Here is a 16,994-nt window from a genome sequence, read left to right as displayed (position 1 = left end):
CCCTCCAGATAATAATAATAATAATAATCTTTTTAAAAATTGGCATTGTGCTAGCTTTTTGGACTATTTTGGCATTTACTGGGATTTTTTTTTAGGCTATTTTGGAGTTTAGCTAATATTACAGCTACATACTAGCTGTTTTGGCTTTTTTCCGTTTACCTATTTTTTAGCTATATGCTAACTGTTTTGGCTAACCTAAGATATTTTTTAGGTTAATTTGGCATTTAGCTAATAGTTTAGCTGGCTACAAGCTCCAGCGTTTTTAGCTATTAGCTTTAGCGTTTTCATCTATCAGCGTCAGCGTTTTTAGCTATTAGTTTCAGTGTTTTGAGCTATCAATTTAAGCATTTTCAGGTATCAGCTTCAGTGTTTTTAGCTATTAGCTTTAGCGTTTTCATCTGTCAGCATTTTTAGCTATCTGCGCTAGCATCTTCAGCGGGTAAATTCAGCTTACAGCATTTACACTAGCATTATCGTAGGTAATGCTATATATCTAGTTCATAATTATGTTACGTTACGGTTTTAAACATTTAGTTTTACTGTGTTCAATAAATGTTTATCCTGTTCGGCACATGACCTAAGGTGTGTTTTGGATTTTGGCCCCTTGTACGATTGAGTTTGACACCCCTGCCTTAAAATTAATAATAATACATATACATAAGCATCTCAAAGGTGGGTCTAATTGAGCCAAATCACTGCACTTTTCAATGGGGACTTTTAATTATTTCCCTGCTGCACCATGAAAGAAATCCAGCTGCTTCCCAATTGGGATCTGCTCGGGTTCCCACCACCCTCCCCCTCCATATCCCAGCTCACCCACTCTGGGAAACACCGTATAGACAAGGGCTGCATCCATCTACCCCCCCCAATCCATCCATCCTACCTCCAGCCCCCCAAACTGTGGGGCCCCCAAAGCTCGGCCTCATCCCGCCGCTCCATTGTGTGCGTGGGTAGTAGCTCAGCCAGGCTATTGTCTGGCCCCGCTCCCCAGCACGTACTTTATGCACATGCAGACGACACAGCGGCGCTACAGCCGGGCAGCTCCGGCATAAAGCGGAACAATGCCCTCCCCAAGATTGTTCACATACACTCCGAATGGCGCTGTAAATAAGGGCCCTCTGTGACGCCGAGGCCCCCATAAACAAGAGCGCAAAGTGGCACCAACATCTGCCTGATGGGATTCAAGGCTTAAAGCTGCACGGTGTGTGTTCCTCAGGAAGCAAAAGGGAGAGCAAAAAAGGGTGGGGGCATGTGATAGAGCTTAGCTGACGAGCCGGGGCCCAGCGCTTTGCTCATTTGGTGTGCTTGGAGGCACTCGGGAGAAGTTGAGAGGAAAGTTGTGAGCGTCCAACACCTGAACAAGGCCAGCGGTGGGAGCCCTTGACCTCTGGGGGGGGACGGCCAGCCAGGGACAGCTGGTGTGTTTATTATTTATTTCTTAACAAAAGACAGGTGGTCACACTTGAAAAGGGCACACAAACAGCCACACTTAAGGCTTGTATACAACACACACACACTTTATACCCCCCTCCTTCTCCGTACACATGCATATGGTTATCATCCACTTAATTTTGGAGGAGGCGATTGTTTGACTTTCAGGCAAATCCCCTTTGTCCTTAGGAATAAATCTCAATTCGCTTCCAAATTACTTATAAAAGCCACATGTGAGCCTCTTCTCCCCCACATTAGGGCAGATTTGACGTTTAAATCCGACTGCCGCTGGAGCATAAATCCAAATCAACTTCTCACACTGGGTTTGCCTTTTTTGGACAGGTTGGCCCCCACTGTGCCAAGGCGGCGGCGTGTCCTTGGTCCACTGTACAGCTGTCACTTACTCACACTCATTGATGCATATTTATAGCAGCAGCATCACTGGACTTGATGCTCGCCGCACTCAGACCACAGCTGGTCCCCAAGAGAATGGGTGAAAGACAAAGCCACGTGCTCCTGCTGGCCCGCTGCAGTTGGTGCTGTCTGGAGCGCGGTGGGTGATTATCTGCCCCCCTCTTTTTACAGACACACACATGTAGCAAGGAGGAGTTGAGGAGCATTCTTGGCAAGAAAAGTACACCGTGACCTTTACGTTTTATGGATAAATATGCACCGAAAAGCTTGACAGCTCTGTTTTCTTCAGAGATGAGACGTTCGGTGAGCCAAAGACAAACTTGTTTTTTTTTTTTTAAGAATTATTTCTTGCGGCCATGACATCAACTGTTCAGACCTCAACAATAAATGTTTTTCTTTTCAAGTATTCATGAATCTTATCGAGAAATGTGCAGACAAGCTGACGCCTCCCTCTGCCAGCAGCTGTCTGCTCACTCAAGCAGAAATCAAGCGGTGCCCTGGGCCACCAACAGCTCCCAAAAGACGGGGGCCACAACTGGGCCGCTGATGTGACTCATCCAAGCCTGTATCCATAACACTGTGTCACGAGACCAGACTTTTCCAAAGTCCCGTTGTGGACCTTTGCCACGAAGAACTATTACTCAGAGTGTTCAGCATCTGACCCTGAAACGGATCGTCATGTGTGATGAGCAGCAGCCAACTGAAAGAGATGACTCCACCCCAAGGTCACGTCCAGCCGGGATGACTGCTTTAGGTCCTGCTCGCCTTGTTTTATTAAATACATTTGATAGTAGATGTACAAGGTCAGTCTGGACAAGCTGCAATTTGATTATCAGTGTCAGTATAAGGAGTCAGATGTTCCTCTTCAGCACATTCAGGGAGTGGCTGGTGAATTTATTCCAAGTCTGAGCAGATTGTTCCTCCATGAAGAACCTGATGGTCGTCCCAGCAAACCCTCTGCCTCCGTTTGTCTATATTTTTGCATTTCTTAGCAAAAAAAAAAATACATAAAAAGTTTCTAAAAAGGGTTCAAGTTTATTGAATCAAACCTTCAAACAACAGTTATATTTACAAAAACATGAATTAAGAAAAAAGGATATAAAATAGGTCAATTAATGCAATTAAAGTGTCTAAATATACATTTGTGTTCCATCCTTTGGTATTGATTTACGTTGAGCAGCTGCAGCAAAGAACTTCATCATATCGCCCGCTGTAGCTGCAACACACAAAAGATTCATCACGTTAATGATTCAAGCAGTTTATTTATTAATACAATATGATTTATGTTTCAGGAACGCATGAAAATGATTATTTTTTTTTAACAAGAGTCGTCTGAAACTAATCTTTGAAGGTGATAAGTCCCACAATTAGCTTCTGAAATACACTTCCTCCTGAGGATTTGTGAAGTTTTATTCTCCAATTGTAAGGAAAATAAAATTATGGAAAAAAAACTGAAGCAAAACACACTGGAATATTGATCAAGATACTCCTATGATAAATTGGATGAGAGGATCTGTTGTTTAAATTGTATTTCTTCTCAACAGAAATGCAAAAACTTTGTCAATGAGTGTGCATGCAGTGTCTCATTATTTATGAGCCAATTTATTTAGTTTTTGGTCATTACTGCATGTTTAAGACATGTAATAATAGTCGGGAGTGAGCACTAATGATTTGTCAGATCAGTAGGATTTGTCGTAAACTAATCGGACTTCACATGTAAATGAAATCTCCAACATGCATAATTTACAATAAAACCAAAAGGCAAAATACAGTCCAGGTTTACAAATGCACTACCTTTTTACTTATGGAAATGTATTAAAGTTAAAGTAACATTTATTAGGTTTCATCTCAAAATCTGTTTTGGTTTACTCATCTTGTTAGAAACATTTCTAAGTCTTTGAGTGAATTAAACCCGAAGGACAGCTTTCACACTATGGGCCAAACACACATTTGTTCTTGAATGTGCGTCAAACTCTCTAACTTTCTAGTGTTAAAATAATGTAGCGATTCTTTCAAGCCTCAAACACTAAAGAAGTTTTTCTGTCAGCAGGAGACAGCGTGTGAATGTCAATATGTAACAAATTTAAGAGTGGAAGTGGAAGACTTGCAGAAACAGTTTTATCATCTTTCAAAATGTAACAATAAAGTGAGATGCAGGATAACTGCACAAGACGCTTTGTGACAAGCTTTTATAGAGGTCATCAGTGGGTTGTGAGTCTGAATGCAGGAGTAAACATTAAGTTTGTATCAAAGTTTTGTCTGAACTGTAATGCTGCTAAAATAAGAAAAAAAATCATCTTAATCTGGATAAACTTCAGGGATTTACCAACACCAAAGAACCACACTGCAGTAGAAGTTGGAGAACAATTGTATCTTTTCCTCCCAGATGGAATAAAATAAGCTGCTAAGGAGCAAAGAGTGCTGACAGGTGAACTGAGTCTAGCTTCAAACAAAAACCAGGTTCATTTTTCAACTTACTCTAAAATGGTGCAGACAGAGCAGCATAAGCTGGAGCAGTTGGAACACTGTCGGACACAGGACGAACACACCAGTCGATCACACTGAGAACACGGCGTCCTGGAACCATGAGTCTTCTGACATACGCAGCAACCGGCGGGACCCACTGGGTTACCTGGACAAGTCACAAGTCATTTCTTTAGTAAAACAGCAAAGTTGCTCCCATCAGACAGGCAAACCTGTATGAAGCCTGCCACCTGCTGGTAAAAAGTATGAAGTGAAATAATCAAGTTTTAATGTGACCTTAAGGAAAAAAAATAATAAAATAAAAATGTACATTTCTGTCCCAAATATTGTTTTGGTGAATATTAAATTCAATTGAGCTAATCCAACTAAAAAACAAAATCTAAATTTCAGTTTAAGATGAAATTTGATTCACTTAATTTGGCAACAGTAGGCTAAAAAAAAATACATTCAAAAGTTAAGAACATAGTACCAGAGCAACTTTAAATCCTGCATGTAAAACTGATAAATTAGTAAGTGACTCCAGACTGTAATGTTCTACTCCAGCCACAAGGAGGCAGTAACATTCAGATTTGACTGACAACCATCAGTAAAATTAAAATAAGGGCTCTGCACTTCATATAATTTATCATTATTAGATCACATGCCTTAGCTGTACAAATGAAAAGGTAACGAGCTTAAAATAAAGAAAATTAAAAAATTGAAAAAGACTGCTACATAGATTATTTTGTCCCATGTCAACAATGGGTCAACAGTGTTTTTACACTTTGTTGTCACTTTTCTTTGAAGCTAAGGTAATATATAGCAACAAAAAGTAGACGACTAGAGAACCAGTTGCAGAAATGTGATGGCAGGTTATTAAACATATGCAGAAATAAATTGGGAGGCACTGTGATGCTGCTTTGAAAACACACACAATTGTGTTTTTTAACATGTTCGTGTGGCATTTTTCCTCATGATAGAGGACATTTATAGGAAAAATTAAGCTTAAAGTTGCATTTCTGAGTATTTAAACTGTGGTGAATTTGAAGCAGATGAAAAAATACAGTTTGAAAAAGCTTGTAGATTTGGGTGTGACAGTTGGCAGACCACATGCTCCCTAATCCGCTCTATTCTGATGCATCTACTACATGCATCAACATAATTAAGTCATAGTAAATCTTTTTAAAGTCTGTCGGCTTGAAAAAAAAACTTGAGGAAATAAATTAAATTAAAGTTGTTTTAAGAAGTGAACTTTTGAATACACTTGAATCTGTCTTTTGTCAGATATACCCAGCAAAGTACTTTAAACTTTGCTAGTTTAACAAAAATTTTCAACATATGCTTCTCATAGAACAAATGTATTAGTTGTTCAAGCTCACCTTTAGCAGCACCTGATCTCGTTAGTCTCCCATCGTGGCCAATCAGCGTCTGTCCTCTTAGAAGAGTTTTACTGCATACAGGTGAATCCGCTTGTTCAGAGGGCTGAGGAGCTGCACTCTTCTCATCCCCGGTCCATATTTTACCCATCACAGCTTTGGCCCCGTTGAAAAGCAAGTTCTTCGTTCTTTCTGCGTGATACACAAACAAAACCATTCATACGGAAAGTCACGAGAGACAAACACACACAGGAAGCATTAGAGAAGCTAGCAACCTGAAGCTAACCTGATCTAAGAGCGATAGAACCAACATAGGTTTACTCAAATAATAATGAAAATCTAAACGCTAACAAAAGGAATGCTACGGAGAACCTTTAATAGTGTTGTTTCAAGCAGCTAAGTCAAGCATAACGAGAAGCTAACTTTAGCTAACTATGCAAAAATAGCGTCCTCGTGCGCGACCTCACCGTATATCTCTTGTCTATACTTGCCGCCAAACACTCCATAGTTGGTCAGTTCCTGTTGTCGGACGTGTATCTTGTATTGAGAAGAAAAGACTTCAGGAAAAGGACAAGTTCGTTTAGGCATATCGGCTGCTAACCGAGTATAGCATGTGCTGCTACGCAGCTACTAGTTCCACACTTGTTTGTTGCGGGAAATTTCGTGGGCACCACGAAAGGAGCCAATCATAGACGCAGAAAGGTGTCACGTGGTGAACTCGGCCAATGAGACAGGTGGAGAGGAAATTACTGCCGTGATTCAACCCAGCCCTGTTGGCTGAGAGCTGTGTAATTTAAAAAAATAAAATAAAATAAAACAGTGTATTTTTTTGTTCATGTAATTAAATATTGAATAACAAATAGTTAAATGTATGGAATATGTCTATATTTGAAACTTTAAAGTGATTTTTTTTATTATTTTACTAAAACAAAAAAATCAACACAACTTCATGATAATAGACATTTATTATCTGCTTTAACAGGTTGAATTCTTCTTTTGTCAAGGTGTGTCCTGATTCAGAACATTTGGATCATGCACTCCCTTGATTTGCCAACACCGACCCATTTGACTAAAGAGAGAAAAAAAGAGAGAAATATATTAGATGTAAACTACAACACTGGGAATAAATTAGTTCACTTCTTCCCATTCTTTTTTAAGCAATTAATTACAATTCTTTAGACAAACTTAGTATTTGGTTTAAGTGTCTTGTAATGTATGTATAAGTGCTATTATGTCCGTTTATGACTCAGAGTAATTATAGTTTAATTGTTTGCATGTCTATGTATGCGTATGTAAATTTTCCAATCATTATTATAACAATTATTCTAAGTTTGACATGTCTATGTATAGATATATATTTCTGTTGTTTGTCTTCTTTAATTTATTTTTGTTTTGATTGCTTGAAATAAACCAACTCCTAATAAAAGCTGCAGAAGTCGGAGATAAATCCCTCTAAATAAAAAGTGAACAGTGCCTTCTGTGTCAAACATACTGGGAACTCCAATATGGTTTTCGATGAAGCGAATGTAGTTTTGTGCTTTGACTGGGAGGTCGTTCCACTTCCTGGCTGCAGATGTGTCTGTCTTCCAACCAGGGAAAGTCTCATACTCAACCTCCACTTTGTGCAAAACGTCCATGTTGGCTGTTAAAATAAAAAAAATAAATACAAGATTTTATTATAGGTCATCACATCATTTATCATAGTAAAAAAAATCTGTAAGAACAATTTTTTTAAAATCTTTTTTTTAAATTTTTTTCTGTTTAAGTACCTGGAAAATGAGGAATTCTTTTGCCATTGAGCTTGTATGCCACTCCAACTTTAATTTCATCCAGGACATCCAGAATGTCAAGTTTTGTCAGGGCAATGCTGTTTGACAGATGAAAAAAAACAACTTAATGCTTTATGTGAAGCTTTGATGGTTCACAATTAAAATAAAAAAAATTGATCATAAAAAACAAACCAAAAATTGATATTTTAAGCCACTCACGCTGTAAAGCCGTTAATCATATGAGCATATCTGACAATGACCAGATCCAACCAGCCACAACGCCGCTTCCTTCCTGTAGTCACGCCAACCTCATGACCCCTCGTCTGCAGCAGCTCCCCCACCGCCTTCCAAAGAAGAAAATAAGGTTATTAATAAGCATAGAGATCTGACAATATGAAACAACAAAGTACAACAAACTTCATTGTAGGAGAGGATTTAACAACTTGAATCGTATCCTTTCGTGACGGGTAACTTAACCTCACATCAGACAGACTCTGGCCCTAAATTTAACCCTGTGGGCATGTGAGCTGCAAACAAGAGGAAGAGAGTTTGGACCTCTCTCTTGCAAAATAAATGACAGCTGCACTAAGCTAGAAAACAACCTGATAGTTAGTCACAGGGTAACAAACTGTACTTGTCAGACTACATGTTGGTGAAGCACATTGCAGGCTCCTTTACTGACCAGAATAGCAAAAACAGCACGTGATGGCAATTTAGAAGCAATCTCAAGCTCTTACATTCAGTTGTTCTGTGGGGAAGGCTCCTATTCCCACTCTGGTGGTGTAGGCCTTAGATACACCAAACACATCGCCTATGTTCATGGGAGGGATGCCGAGGCCGGTGCAAGCTCCGCCCACGGTGCAGTTTGATGATGTCACAAAAGGATATGTGCCTGAATGGGAGCATTTATTACAACACCTATTTTCTATTTTAAAAAAATAATGAATTCATGCATTAAAAGTAAATAAAAATGTACCAAAGTCAATGTCAAGCAGAGCAGCGTTTGCCCCTTCAACCAGAATTTTCTTTGGAGGTCCGTGAAGAGCTTCGTACATGTAATAGACCCCGTCCCTGACCATCGGGCGCAATCTCTCTGCATATTCCTGCAGAAACGAGAGCTTCAGTCAAAAGCAGCTCGTGACAGCGGTTCAGCAATGTTACCTAGCAACTACCTTCAGTTTTTTCAGCTGCTCCTCAACATCAGCTGTCAAGGACGGATACATGGACTGATACTGATGAACCAGATTCTTAAACCTGGAAGGATTTTTTGAAAACACATTATTTCTTTTTGTAAAGAAATTCAGGTTTAAAATTAAACTATGTCATTAATACCTTGTAGAAAAGTCCTTAAAGTCACCCAGCAGGTCGCACACACGCAGCCCAGTACGAGATGCTTTGCTCGAATATGCAGGACCGATTCCTTTCTTGGTTGTTCCAATGCTGAAACGGAACATCTTGCATGAAATTTGAGGATATTTTAGGTTGATAGTTGCATTTTCTCCTTACTTTTTCCCTTCCTGTGCTTGTCTCTCCGTCTCCTGTAAGCCATCAACGACTTGATGAAAATCAAACACTGTGGAGAAACCATCACGCTCCTTTAAATCTTGATTTCATCCAGCAAATAGTCTAAATAAAGCTGTTCACAAACCGAGATGGGCTCTGTCAGAAACGATGAGCCGCTTTTCCCAGCCTTTCAATCCTGGAGAAAAGTGAGAAGTCACACATGGATGAGCGCTCATCTTCTGCCAATCAAATGCTTTTATGTTGAAATACCTTTTTTCTCATTTTTATCCCCTTCTTCAAACAACCCAGGGAGATGAATGACCACTCCATTACCTGGAGGAGCAAATCAAGAGTCAAGAGGAGTTTCATTGCATCTCCTTGAAGACTTAAAGTTGGAGGCTTTTACCAATCAGAGATACACTTTTGGAGTTAATAATTCCACTGGGTAGGAGGTGAAAATCATACTCCTTTCCGTCCACAACCACAGTGTGCCCTGCATTGTTGCCGCCCTGTAAATCAAAGGAGATGTGGAGAAGTGGACCAGAAGATGCTGCCACGGGAACCGATCATTCAGGAGCAAATCTTTCCTTCCTGGTTTGCCCCTTTCACTACACCTATTTAAACAGACTTGACTAAGCCCCCCACCCGAACTAAAGCCTGGCCTTCTCACATATCAAGCCTGAGAATGTGACCTCTCCAGCCGGGGTGGGCGGGGCTTCTGAGCCCTCCAGAACACAGGGTCCTGATCCTGTCAGCATACAACAGCTTGACAGGTTTTAGTGGTTCTTCCCTCTGGAGTGTTTTACAAACAATTTTATTTATTTATTTATTTATAATGCCTTTTATAAATCGTTTCAGTTGGAGCAATCAGGGCAACGTTACACCTTAAACTGGGTCCACAAAAAGTCATGACATTTAACATTATAGTGAATGCCAGACATGTTTTTTTTTTTTTTAGTTTTCAAAATAAAAGCATTTAAAGGAGGTACAATCTAAAAAACACAATAATAATTGCAATTATGCGTAAATGTCTCAAAGATGAAGGACTTTTGAAGGACTTTTAAGATGTTTTTTTTTTTTTTTTTTAGTTTGGACACCTGTTGCGCCAAACCGGAACACCGTTGCGCATTTTAATTTCTTCAAATTTGCGCAAAAACTGTTATAACATTTGTCTGAAATTACTATTTTAGAAATTTACCTGACATCTGCACACAATGTCAGCTTCAGTAGCAAGCAAGTCGACGACTTTTCCTTTCCCCTCGTCTCCCCATTGCGCACCGAGCACCACCGTCACTTTGTTCCCCGCGTCGTTGCGCAGACGCTTCTGTCCAGCCCCGGCGGACTGATTCGTGGTTTTGTGGTCTTTGGATGACCAGCTGAGCGACATGATGGAGGCTGTGTGAGGCTGTCTGTCTCAAGAAGACTAAAGTGAGGTGGCAGGGGGGGATTGGGATATCGGGATCATCTGAGCGTGTGATGTCACGGGGACGCACAAGTGCAAGTGATCTCCAACACCACAGGAGCTTTTATTTCTCCTTCAAGCTACACAAGATATTTGAAACAAAAATAAATAACAGATCAACATTTTATTAAAATATAACATTAAAAGTTACATTCCAACATTTTTTTTCCATCTTTAGAATATATAAATGCAGATAAATTCATCTTTGTTTGGATAAATTAAACATTTTGTACCAATACTGAGTGTATGCTGCCAGTTAAACACAAGCGTATGGCAAAAAACACATTCACTGGATATTACAACATATAAAGATCAATTTTAACCCATTTAAATATCACTTCATTAATGGCCACAAAAACAAAGTGACCCATTGGCACCCACAGTGAAAAATCCCATAAATCTTGGATGCATCCCCTTTCTTCTCATTGAAGAAAGCTTTCATGAATCCTCTCGAACAGTCAAAGTTTAATGTTTTCTCACAAAAAAATTAAAATCGTCTTTTCAGTCTTTAACATTTTCTTTTTCCTCTTGATTTTCTTTTTCTGGCGTCACCTATGAAGAAAAAGAGAAGTAGGGAAATGAATGGAGGGTAGCATAAATGCTATAGAAATGTGCAGAGAAACATTAGATAATATTTTAATGCATTCATACTGGTTTTATTCAGAGGTCATACTAACAAAAGGACAGCATACAGGAAACACAAGGGACTGTTGAGGTCCAACAGTCCCAGTTGCAGATTTAGAGAATGGACAGGTAAATATGGACACAAAAGTGACAGCTTTTATGGCGCAACTGTCCACAATGATTTGAATGATCACAAACCGACAGGTTAGAGCTGTCACGTCGGATTATTTTAATAACAAGAGTTAATTGAAGCGCAAGGCAGTGCTTTCACGCACCCTTCGGCTCGTTTGACATTAGAATCATTCCAAAAAAGCAAGATTTCAGCGATGAGAACCACTGAATTTGGAGGAATAAAAGGGGTTAAAAGATAGCGAGCATCAAACGCTGGACGACACAGACACATGAAAACCGGAGTCCAGTTAGAATGACAGATGATGCGTTATTGGCACAAAGCTCGGACGATGATTTGAGGCCGTTAGGCGGATAAAGTCTCCGTTTGACACTTGCGTCGATTTGACCTACCTCACTGCAACACACAGCCTGTTTTATGTTTACTGTGTCCTTTTCCACTGTTACCTTGTGTTTCAGAGAGTGGAAAAGAGAGCATTCAAATAGATTTACATCCATTCATCTTAAATCTGCTAGGAAAAGAAAAGAAAAAAAAAAAAAGTCCTCCAGAGTTTTTTTTCTTTTAATTAAATGCATATATAAAGTTACTTGCAAATAAATACCCCATACATAAAGACAATGTTAAGCAAATTAAAAGCAAAATAAACAAAGATTCCCCTTTATAACACATTGAGAGACGAGCATTCCAAACATGAACTTTATTTGAGAGAATAGATGGATTACCTTGATTACTCTTTTGTTTGGTTCGCTTAAACAGCCTCACTTGTTTCTTTGGTTCAGGCTTAAGGGAGGGGGGCACAGCTTCAGATGCAGACGGCAGATCTTCGGGCCCATCTGGAACGTCGCACCCACCGATGCCTTCGTCCAGAGTGTTCAGGCTGACTTTAGGGTCTGAAGGTAGGTGTGTGATGAGCTCCTCTTGGCTGCCCTCTTCCCGCGCCTCGTCTGGTTTAAGCCCAGCCCTCCCACTTCCCGTTATACTGCTGTCACTCGTCTCCACATTAATGTCTGTGCTGGGGGAGCTTTCTTTGACTAGAGAGCCGATTTCTGCTGCACCCTCAGGCGTCAGCTTCTCAGACGGCGTGCTGTCCAACGCCACCTCCAGCAGGTCTAAATCAGAGAGGGTGGATGGACTCAGCACGCTGGTCTCACTCGACTCGCCCGAGAAGCAGTTTGTGGGAATATTCGTGTCAGCCGGAGGCGGGGGTGAGGTCACATCTAGCGTTAAGGCGGAAAGCTTCTCTGGGCGTGGACCATCCGGGCGTTTCGGAGCCGTTGTGGCTTCCTCTCCTTGGCGTGCGCTCGGAGACGTAGCTGTTCCTCCTCGGCCTGTACTGAGCCGAGGTGCTGTCGGAGTTTCTTCTGACGGGGAGAGGCAGCCGTTCACTTCTCCTGTGAGGCCTCGCCGGTCCTCTGTCAGAGCTTTGGCGGGGGAGGACGTAGATTCCGCTTCGCCGGCCTTTTCGTCGGCAGACTTCACATGCGATCCTGAGGGAGAGAAACGGGTTGTACTGACAGTAAAGCGATTAAGCCAATTAAATAACCACTTTCCTTTGTAGAGCGATTTTGCAAGCAATGAGAGAACAGCTCAGTATGTATAAAAGCAGAAGAAAGAGCCACAGACATTCCTACAAGCAGGCTTGTAGCTAAGCGGATCGGGGCGAAGCTAGGGACTACTACAACTTCTTGTCCTTACCAGGTGGGCAGGTATCTCTACGTTTTTCACTAGTAGGGAGGTTATCCGAATCGCACCTTGGCCGGGTCTTTCTGAGGCTGAAACCTTTCCTGATATCCGCCAAGAGGTGATCGATGATGCAGCCATCGTTCTGTGGAGCGATGCCTTTTTTGACTGGAGAGGGGAAATAAATAAAAGTGCCACATTGTATGGGGTTGGATGTTTCCATTGCACTGTTGCTAAGAGCTTACTTATTTTTCCGTTGTCTCCCTTCTGCCTCTTGGATTCTTCCTCTGCCAGTTGCTTCTTTCTCTTCTCGGCCTTGGCTGCCTGCTCCTTCCTCATTTTGTTTTCCTTTCGTGATGAAATAGCACAATGTCACTCGTCTGCCAAGAACAAAATCTATCATTTTGGCTGAAACATGAAGTTCTTCCAGTCATTCAGCAGGTCTATTTATACACACCCCAAATAAAAGAGCTGCCCTCTCAAGATGCAGCCTCGAGTGTATTTATGCATGCGCCAAACAGCACGGCAGGAAAATATGTAATCCGAATGACTAACAGCCATCACCTTCAGCGCCTTGATGAAAAGGTCTCGGAAAGTACTGATGGTCCCGAAGAGTTCCTCCAGCGACAGCTTAGCAGCATCTTCACACAAGTAGACGGCCAGCTCGCTCCTCTTCTTCTCGATCTCAGCGAATCTCTCTCCCAAAGCACTACAGGCCTCCAGATTTTCCTGTAGAGGAGCACATTTGAGAGGGGAAGGTGCTGATGGCAAAAGGAAAAAAGGCTCAACTCTTACCTGAAGAACTTTAGAATACTGTTCCTTCACCTCGTCGTCAGAGTTGGAGATTTTCTTGGTGGCGTCGGTCAGCTGTTTCAGTAAGGTGCCACTTTCTGACTGAATAGAAGTCAGATTGACTCTGCAGACGAAACATACCTGTTAAAAATGTTACGACACCAAATCAAAAATGATAAATATATCTGTACCCTGCTGCTTTCTGACATATCTGCATTTCATCCGGCAGTGCCAAAATCTCTGGGTGGTTTTCTTCCGCTTCCTTTGAAAGAACAAAAAAAAAAATAGATAAATAAAATAAATACATAAAAAGCCAGATTGAGATGGCAAGCAGATTTAAACAGATTTTAAAAGTCCTTTGTGCACCTCCAAGATGTGATGCAGCAGAGTGACGCGGCTCTTGTTGGCCTTCGTCTCGGTGAGCCTGAGCAGCGAGCTGATCTTGAACCCCTCTGCGTTCCCCGTGTGACTCCCCTGAAAGTGGAGCAACCGTTGAGAATCGAAAGCTGCACGACGTAGACGTCAGAGAGGAGGAAGAGGGCCTTACGTAGTTCAAAAAATTGCCCACGTCGAGGATGAGCCTGCAGAAGCTGGGTATAAGTGTGCTCGTTCTGATGGCTGAGAATTGCACAAAAAAGATGAAATTAGCTGAGGGATAAGCAGACGTAGGTAGCATGTCCACAGATGTTAACTCACACTGACAGGCCTCCTCCACCACCTTCACTTTAGGCTGCAGCATCTCCAACATGGACGCCGTCTCCTCACACAACAGCATGCATTCAATTCTCAGCTGATAGCTGAGGAAAGAAAGAGTAAACACGTGTCGAACGGCAACAGCAGCACATAAAGAATAAAACCCAGACCAGTACCATGGCACAGTGAGGAGGGAGCTGAAGAAACGGTCAACATTTGCCAACTTCTCCTTTTCTCCTTGGAAAGACTTCAAGTTCTCAATCTATATTTAAGGAAATAAAGTCAATTTGCTTTCAAAAAAGTAGATTAAGTAGTTGAGGACCATGACAAACCTCGTGTTTCTCCGGTAAGAGCTTGAGAAGTTGCTTCAGCACCTCAACGTCAAACTTGCTCCGGTCTCCAGTCTTGATCATCGCCACAAAGTCCTCATTTGAGCTGGAAAAATGACAAAAACCAACCAGGTATTAATGAAACAGATAGAAACCCCTCCATGAAAATAAATAAGTTTGATCTCACCATCTGAACTGCTTTAAAAATATGTTAATATTCAAGCTTTTCTTTGGGTCTATAAATGTAACCTAGAAAGAGTGGAGAAAAGAAAAATGCACAAATTTAAATTATTCAGCTGCTTCAAGTCAGAGTGCCGTCAGTCACAAATGGAGCAGACCTCTTTAGGCTCCTTCTTGACGGGTGCAGCCGCCCCCTTGTCTTTAGGCTCCGTCACAGGGAGGCAAAACAGCTCCTCGATGCTGCTGTAGTCCGGTTCGTGAGGAGGCGCCTCCTTCTGCACTGAAGCCCACATGGAGGGACCGTCTGCAAAACAGACACTCCACTGGATCAGTTTTTTTAAAATTTGGTTTAAATGACAGACATCTGGGATATCACTTTGGCATCCTTAAATCATCCTTTACCGATTTGTCGACATTAAAGGGGGTTCATTTCAGTCGCGTTGGATCAAATAACCAGCAGAAAAGACTCACCAGAAACAGAGCGCAGCTTCTGCCAGTTGAGCTTCTTCATCTTCAGAGTGGGACACCGTCGCAGGGTCGCAGGTGCAGCACACCCCAAGGCTTGGCTACTTTGAGCCACTATCCCACCCGGTGGAGGTGGAGGAGGAGGCATTCCAGGCGGGGGTGGAGGAGGTGGGGGCCCCATTCCTCCTAAGGGTGGGGGAGGTGGCGGTGGTGGAGGGACACCAGAACCACAAGGCAGGGGTGGTGGTGGTGGAGGAGGCATTCCAGGCAAAGGAGGAGGAGGTGGTGGAGGAGGAGGAATGTTGGGCCCTCCAGGTAGCGGCGGCGGAGGAGGAGGAGGTGGTGGTGGTGGAGGCGGTGCAGCGAAGGCACACGGGGAGCTCTGAGGGGACCCTTTGTTTCCGTCTGGCTTGTCTTTGTGATCCGGATCAGTCTGCACAGACTTATCCGCTCTCAGCACGGGCGCGTCCACTTCATGATAACCTTCACAGCTTCTCCGTTTGGAGAACATCAGCCGCTGCAGGATCTTCTCACAGGACTCCAAATGAGCTGCAGCATGAGTCAGGACAACATTTAAAATATACAACAAAAGCTTTTAGCCCTCTGGGTAAGTTTATCACACACTTAAATCACTTGTTCTGGACAATTGCTTCCCTTTATGCATCAATCAGCCCCTCCCAGTTGTTGACTAAACAAATTGTGCTGACTCACAGTCTTGGGCCAGCAGGATGGCTCTATTTGTGAGGGCCTCGAGGGCCAGCCAGATATCAGTGCGGCTCGGTCCCAGCACCAACAACGTCTGCAGGATGGAGAGCAGCTGAAGGGAAGCAGGAGAGCTGCTCACCTGCACAAGACGACAAAATAAAAGCCCCAAAATGTAAGAGTCTGAGCCAAACACTTCACCTGACCCCCTTTTCTCCACCCACCTTGTTGAAGAGGGCAGTGAAAACCTCCAGGTGGTCGCTCATGTCGATGCCCCCGTACACCCTCAGCAGCTCCTCCTCATCTTCAGCCATCGACTCCTCAAAGGCTTCACACTGAATGGTCAAGTCCTCATCCTCCTGCTCCCTGCACGAACACACAAACGGTAAATTTCTTCTACAAAAGTCAGACAAACTGAGAACAGCGAAGGAGCAGCTCACCTTAACTTTGGCAGAATGTCCAACAACTGGAGGCCTGTGAAAAGGCAAAGTTTAAAATCACAAAGGTATTATGATATTCCGTAATAATGCAGTCTTCAGAAAAGCCTTGCATAGAAAAAAACATGCCTTTTTGTACTGTAAGCTAGTTTTGGGGTCAGCTCAGGCAGTCACAGGTGTGCAATCACAAAGGAGGCGTGGCCAATCAGGCTGCTGATTGCGTTAAGGTGTGGAGGTTTTTGTGAAACAGCCAGGAAGCTGTTGGTTGGGTTTGTAGCTTGGTGGATAAACTTGAGCTATAATAGTAAAAGACTTTAAGTTTAACTAGATTTATTGCATTATCTGCAACAATGTAAGTGTGAAAGCTGTAAGCTGAATGTGGCAGCTAAAGATACCACAACAGTTAGCTGAAAATGCTGAAGCTTGCTAATATATTAGCTAAATGGCAAATTAGCCAAAAAACTGGATAAGTGTAAATTAGCCAAATAGGGAAAAATGTCAAAATTAAGCCAAATACAGATAGCATAATGATACAATGTTAGCT

At 42.2% G+C, this 16,994-nt stretch overlaps 3 protein-coding genes across 6 annotated transcripts in view; all 3 read right to left on the bottom strand.

Moving 5' to 3' along the window:
• Positions 1–2,857: 2,857 nt before the first annotated feature.
• On the bottom strand, positions 2,858–6,361 carry siva1 (SIVA1, apoptosis-inducing factor). The gene is made up of 4 exons (XM_024268876.2): positions 6,152–6,361; positions 5,688–5,876; positions 4,324–4,477; positions 2,858–3,061 (listed from the first exon to the last, which is right to left on the bottom strand). Exons 1-4 carry the CDS (start codon positions 6,270–6,272, stop codon positions 3,013–3,015), a joined length of 513 nt encoding a protein of 170 aa, XP_024124644.1. The 5' UTR covers positions 6,273–6,361; the 3' UTR covers positions 2,858–3,012.
• A 269-nt stretch (positions 6,362–6,630) lies between these two features.
• adss1 (adenylosuccinate synthase 1) lies at positions 6,631–10,479 on the bottom strand. Its single transcript, XM_024265804.2, has 13 exons — positions 10,155–10,479; positions 9,363–9,465; positions 9,227–9,289; positions 9,102–9,152; positions 8,960–9,026; positions 8,786–8,893; positions 8,626–8,707; positions 8,430–8,556; positions 8,191–8,345; positions 7,673–7,797; positions 7,454–7,551; positions 7,177–7,326; positions 6,631–6,753 (listed from the first exon to the last, which is right to left on the bottom strand). Exons 1-13 carry the CDS (start codon positions 10,341–10,343, stop codon positions 6,701–6,703), a joined length of 1,371 nt encoding a protein of 456 aa, XP_024121572.1. The 5' UTR covers positions 10,344–10,479; the 3' UTR covers positions 6,631–6,700.
• A 44-nt stretch (positions 10,480–10,523) lies between these two features.
• inf2 (inverted formin 2) overlaps positions 10,524–16,994 on the bottom strand; it is a 12,659-nt gene continuing 6,188 nt past the window's right edge. Inside the window, exons 5-23 of one of the 4 annotated variants that reach the window (XM_024265772.2) lie at positions 16,454–16,487; positions 16,238–16,379; positions 16,023–16,155; positions 15,318–15,860; positions 15,005–15,150; positions 14,854–14,915; positions 14,670–14,772; positions 14,514–14,599; positions 14,341–14,441; positions 14,192–14,262; positions 14,011–14,118; positions 13,836–13,906; positions 13,648–13,768; positions 13,417–13,581; positions 13,098–13,200; positions 12,868–13,020; positions 11,895–12,659; positions 11,565–11,618; positions 10,524–10,970 (exon numbers count right to left, since the gene is read on the bottom strand). In XM_024265772.2, the coding sequence (XP_024121540.1) occupies positions 11,566–11,618; positions 11,895–12,659; positions 12,868–13,020; positions 13,098–13,200; positions 13,417–13,581; positions 13,648–13,768; positions 13,836–13,906; positions 14,011–14,118; positions 14,192–14,262; positions 14,341–14,441; positions 14,514–14,599; positions 14,670–14,772; positions 14,854–14,915; positions 15,005–15,150; positions 15,318–15,860; positions 16,023–16,155; positions 16,238–16,379; positions 16,454–16,487 (2,960 nt within the window). In that variant the 3' untranslated portion in view covers positions 10,524–10,970; position 11,565. Of the gene's footprint in view, positions 10,971–11,564; positions 11,619–11,720; positions 12,660–12,867; positions 13,021–13,097; positions 13,201–13,416; positions 13,582–13,647; positions 13,769–13,835; positions 13,907–14,010; positions 14,119–14,191; positions 14,263–14,340; positions 14,442–14,513; positions 14,600–14,669; positions 14,773–14,853; positions 14,916–15,004; positions 15,151–15,317; positions 15,861–16,022; positions 16,156–16,237; positions 16,380–16,453; positions 16,488–16,994 lie in introns of those variants that run through there. The other 3 variants (XM_024265780.2, XM_024265762.2, XM_024265789.2) reach the window with 3 other exon arrangements.

The sequence above is a fragment of the Oryzias melastigma genome, linkage group LG22, assembly GCF_002922805.2.
Source record: "Oryzias melastigma strain HK-1 linkage group LG22, ASM292280v2, whole genome shotgun sequence".
NCBI lineage: Eukaryota > Metazoa > Chordata > Actinopteri > Beloniformes > Adrianichthyidae > Oryzias > Oryzias melastigma.
Note: the sequence above shows the minus strand (reverse complement) of the source record. Positions and strands in the feature narration are given on the sequence as shown.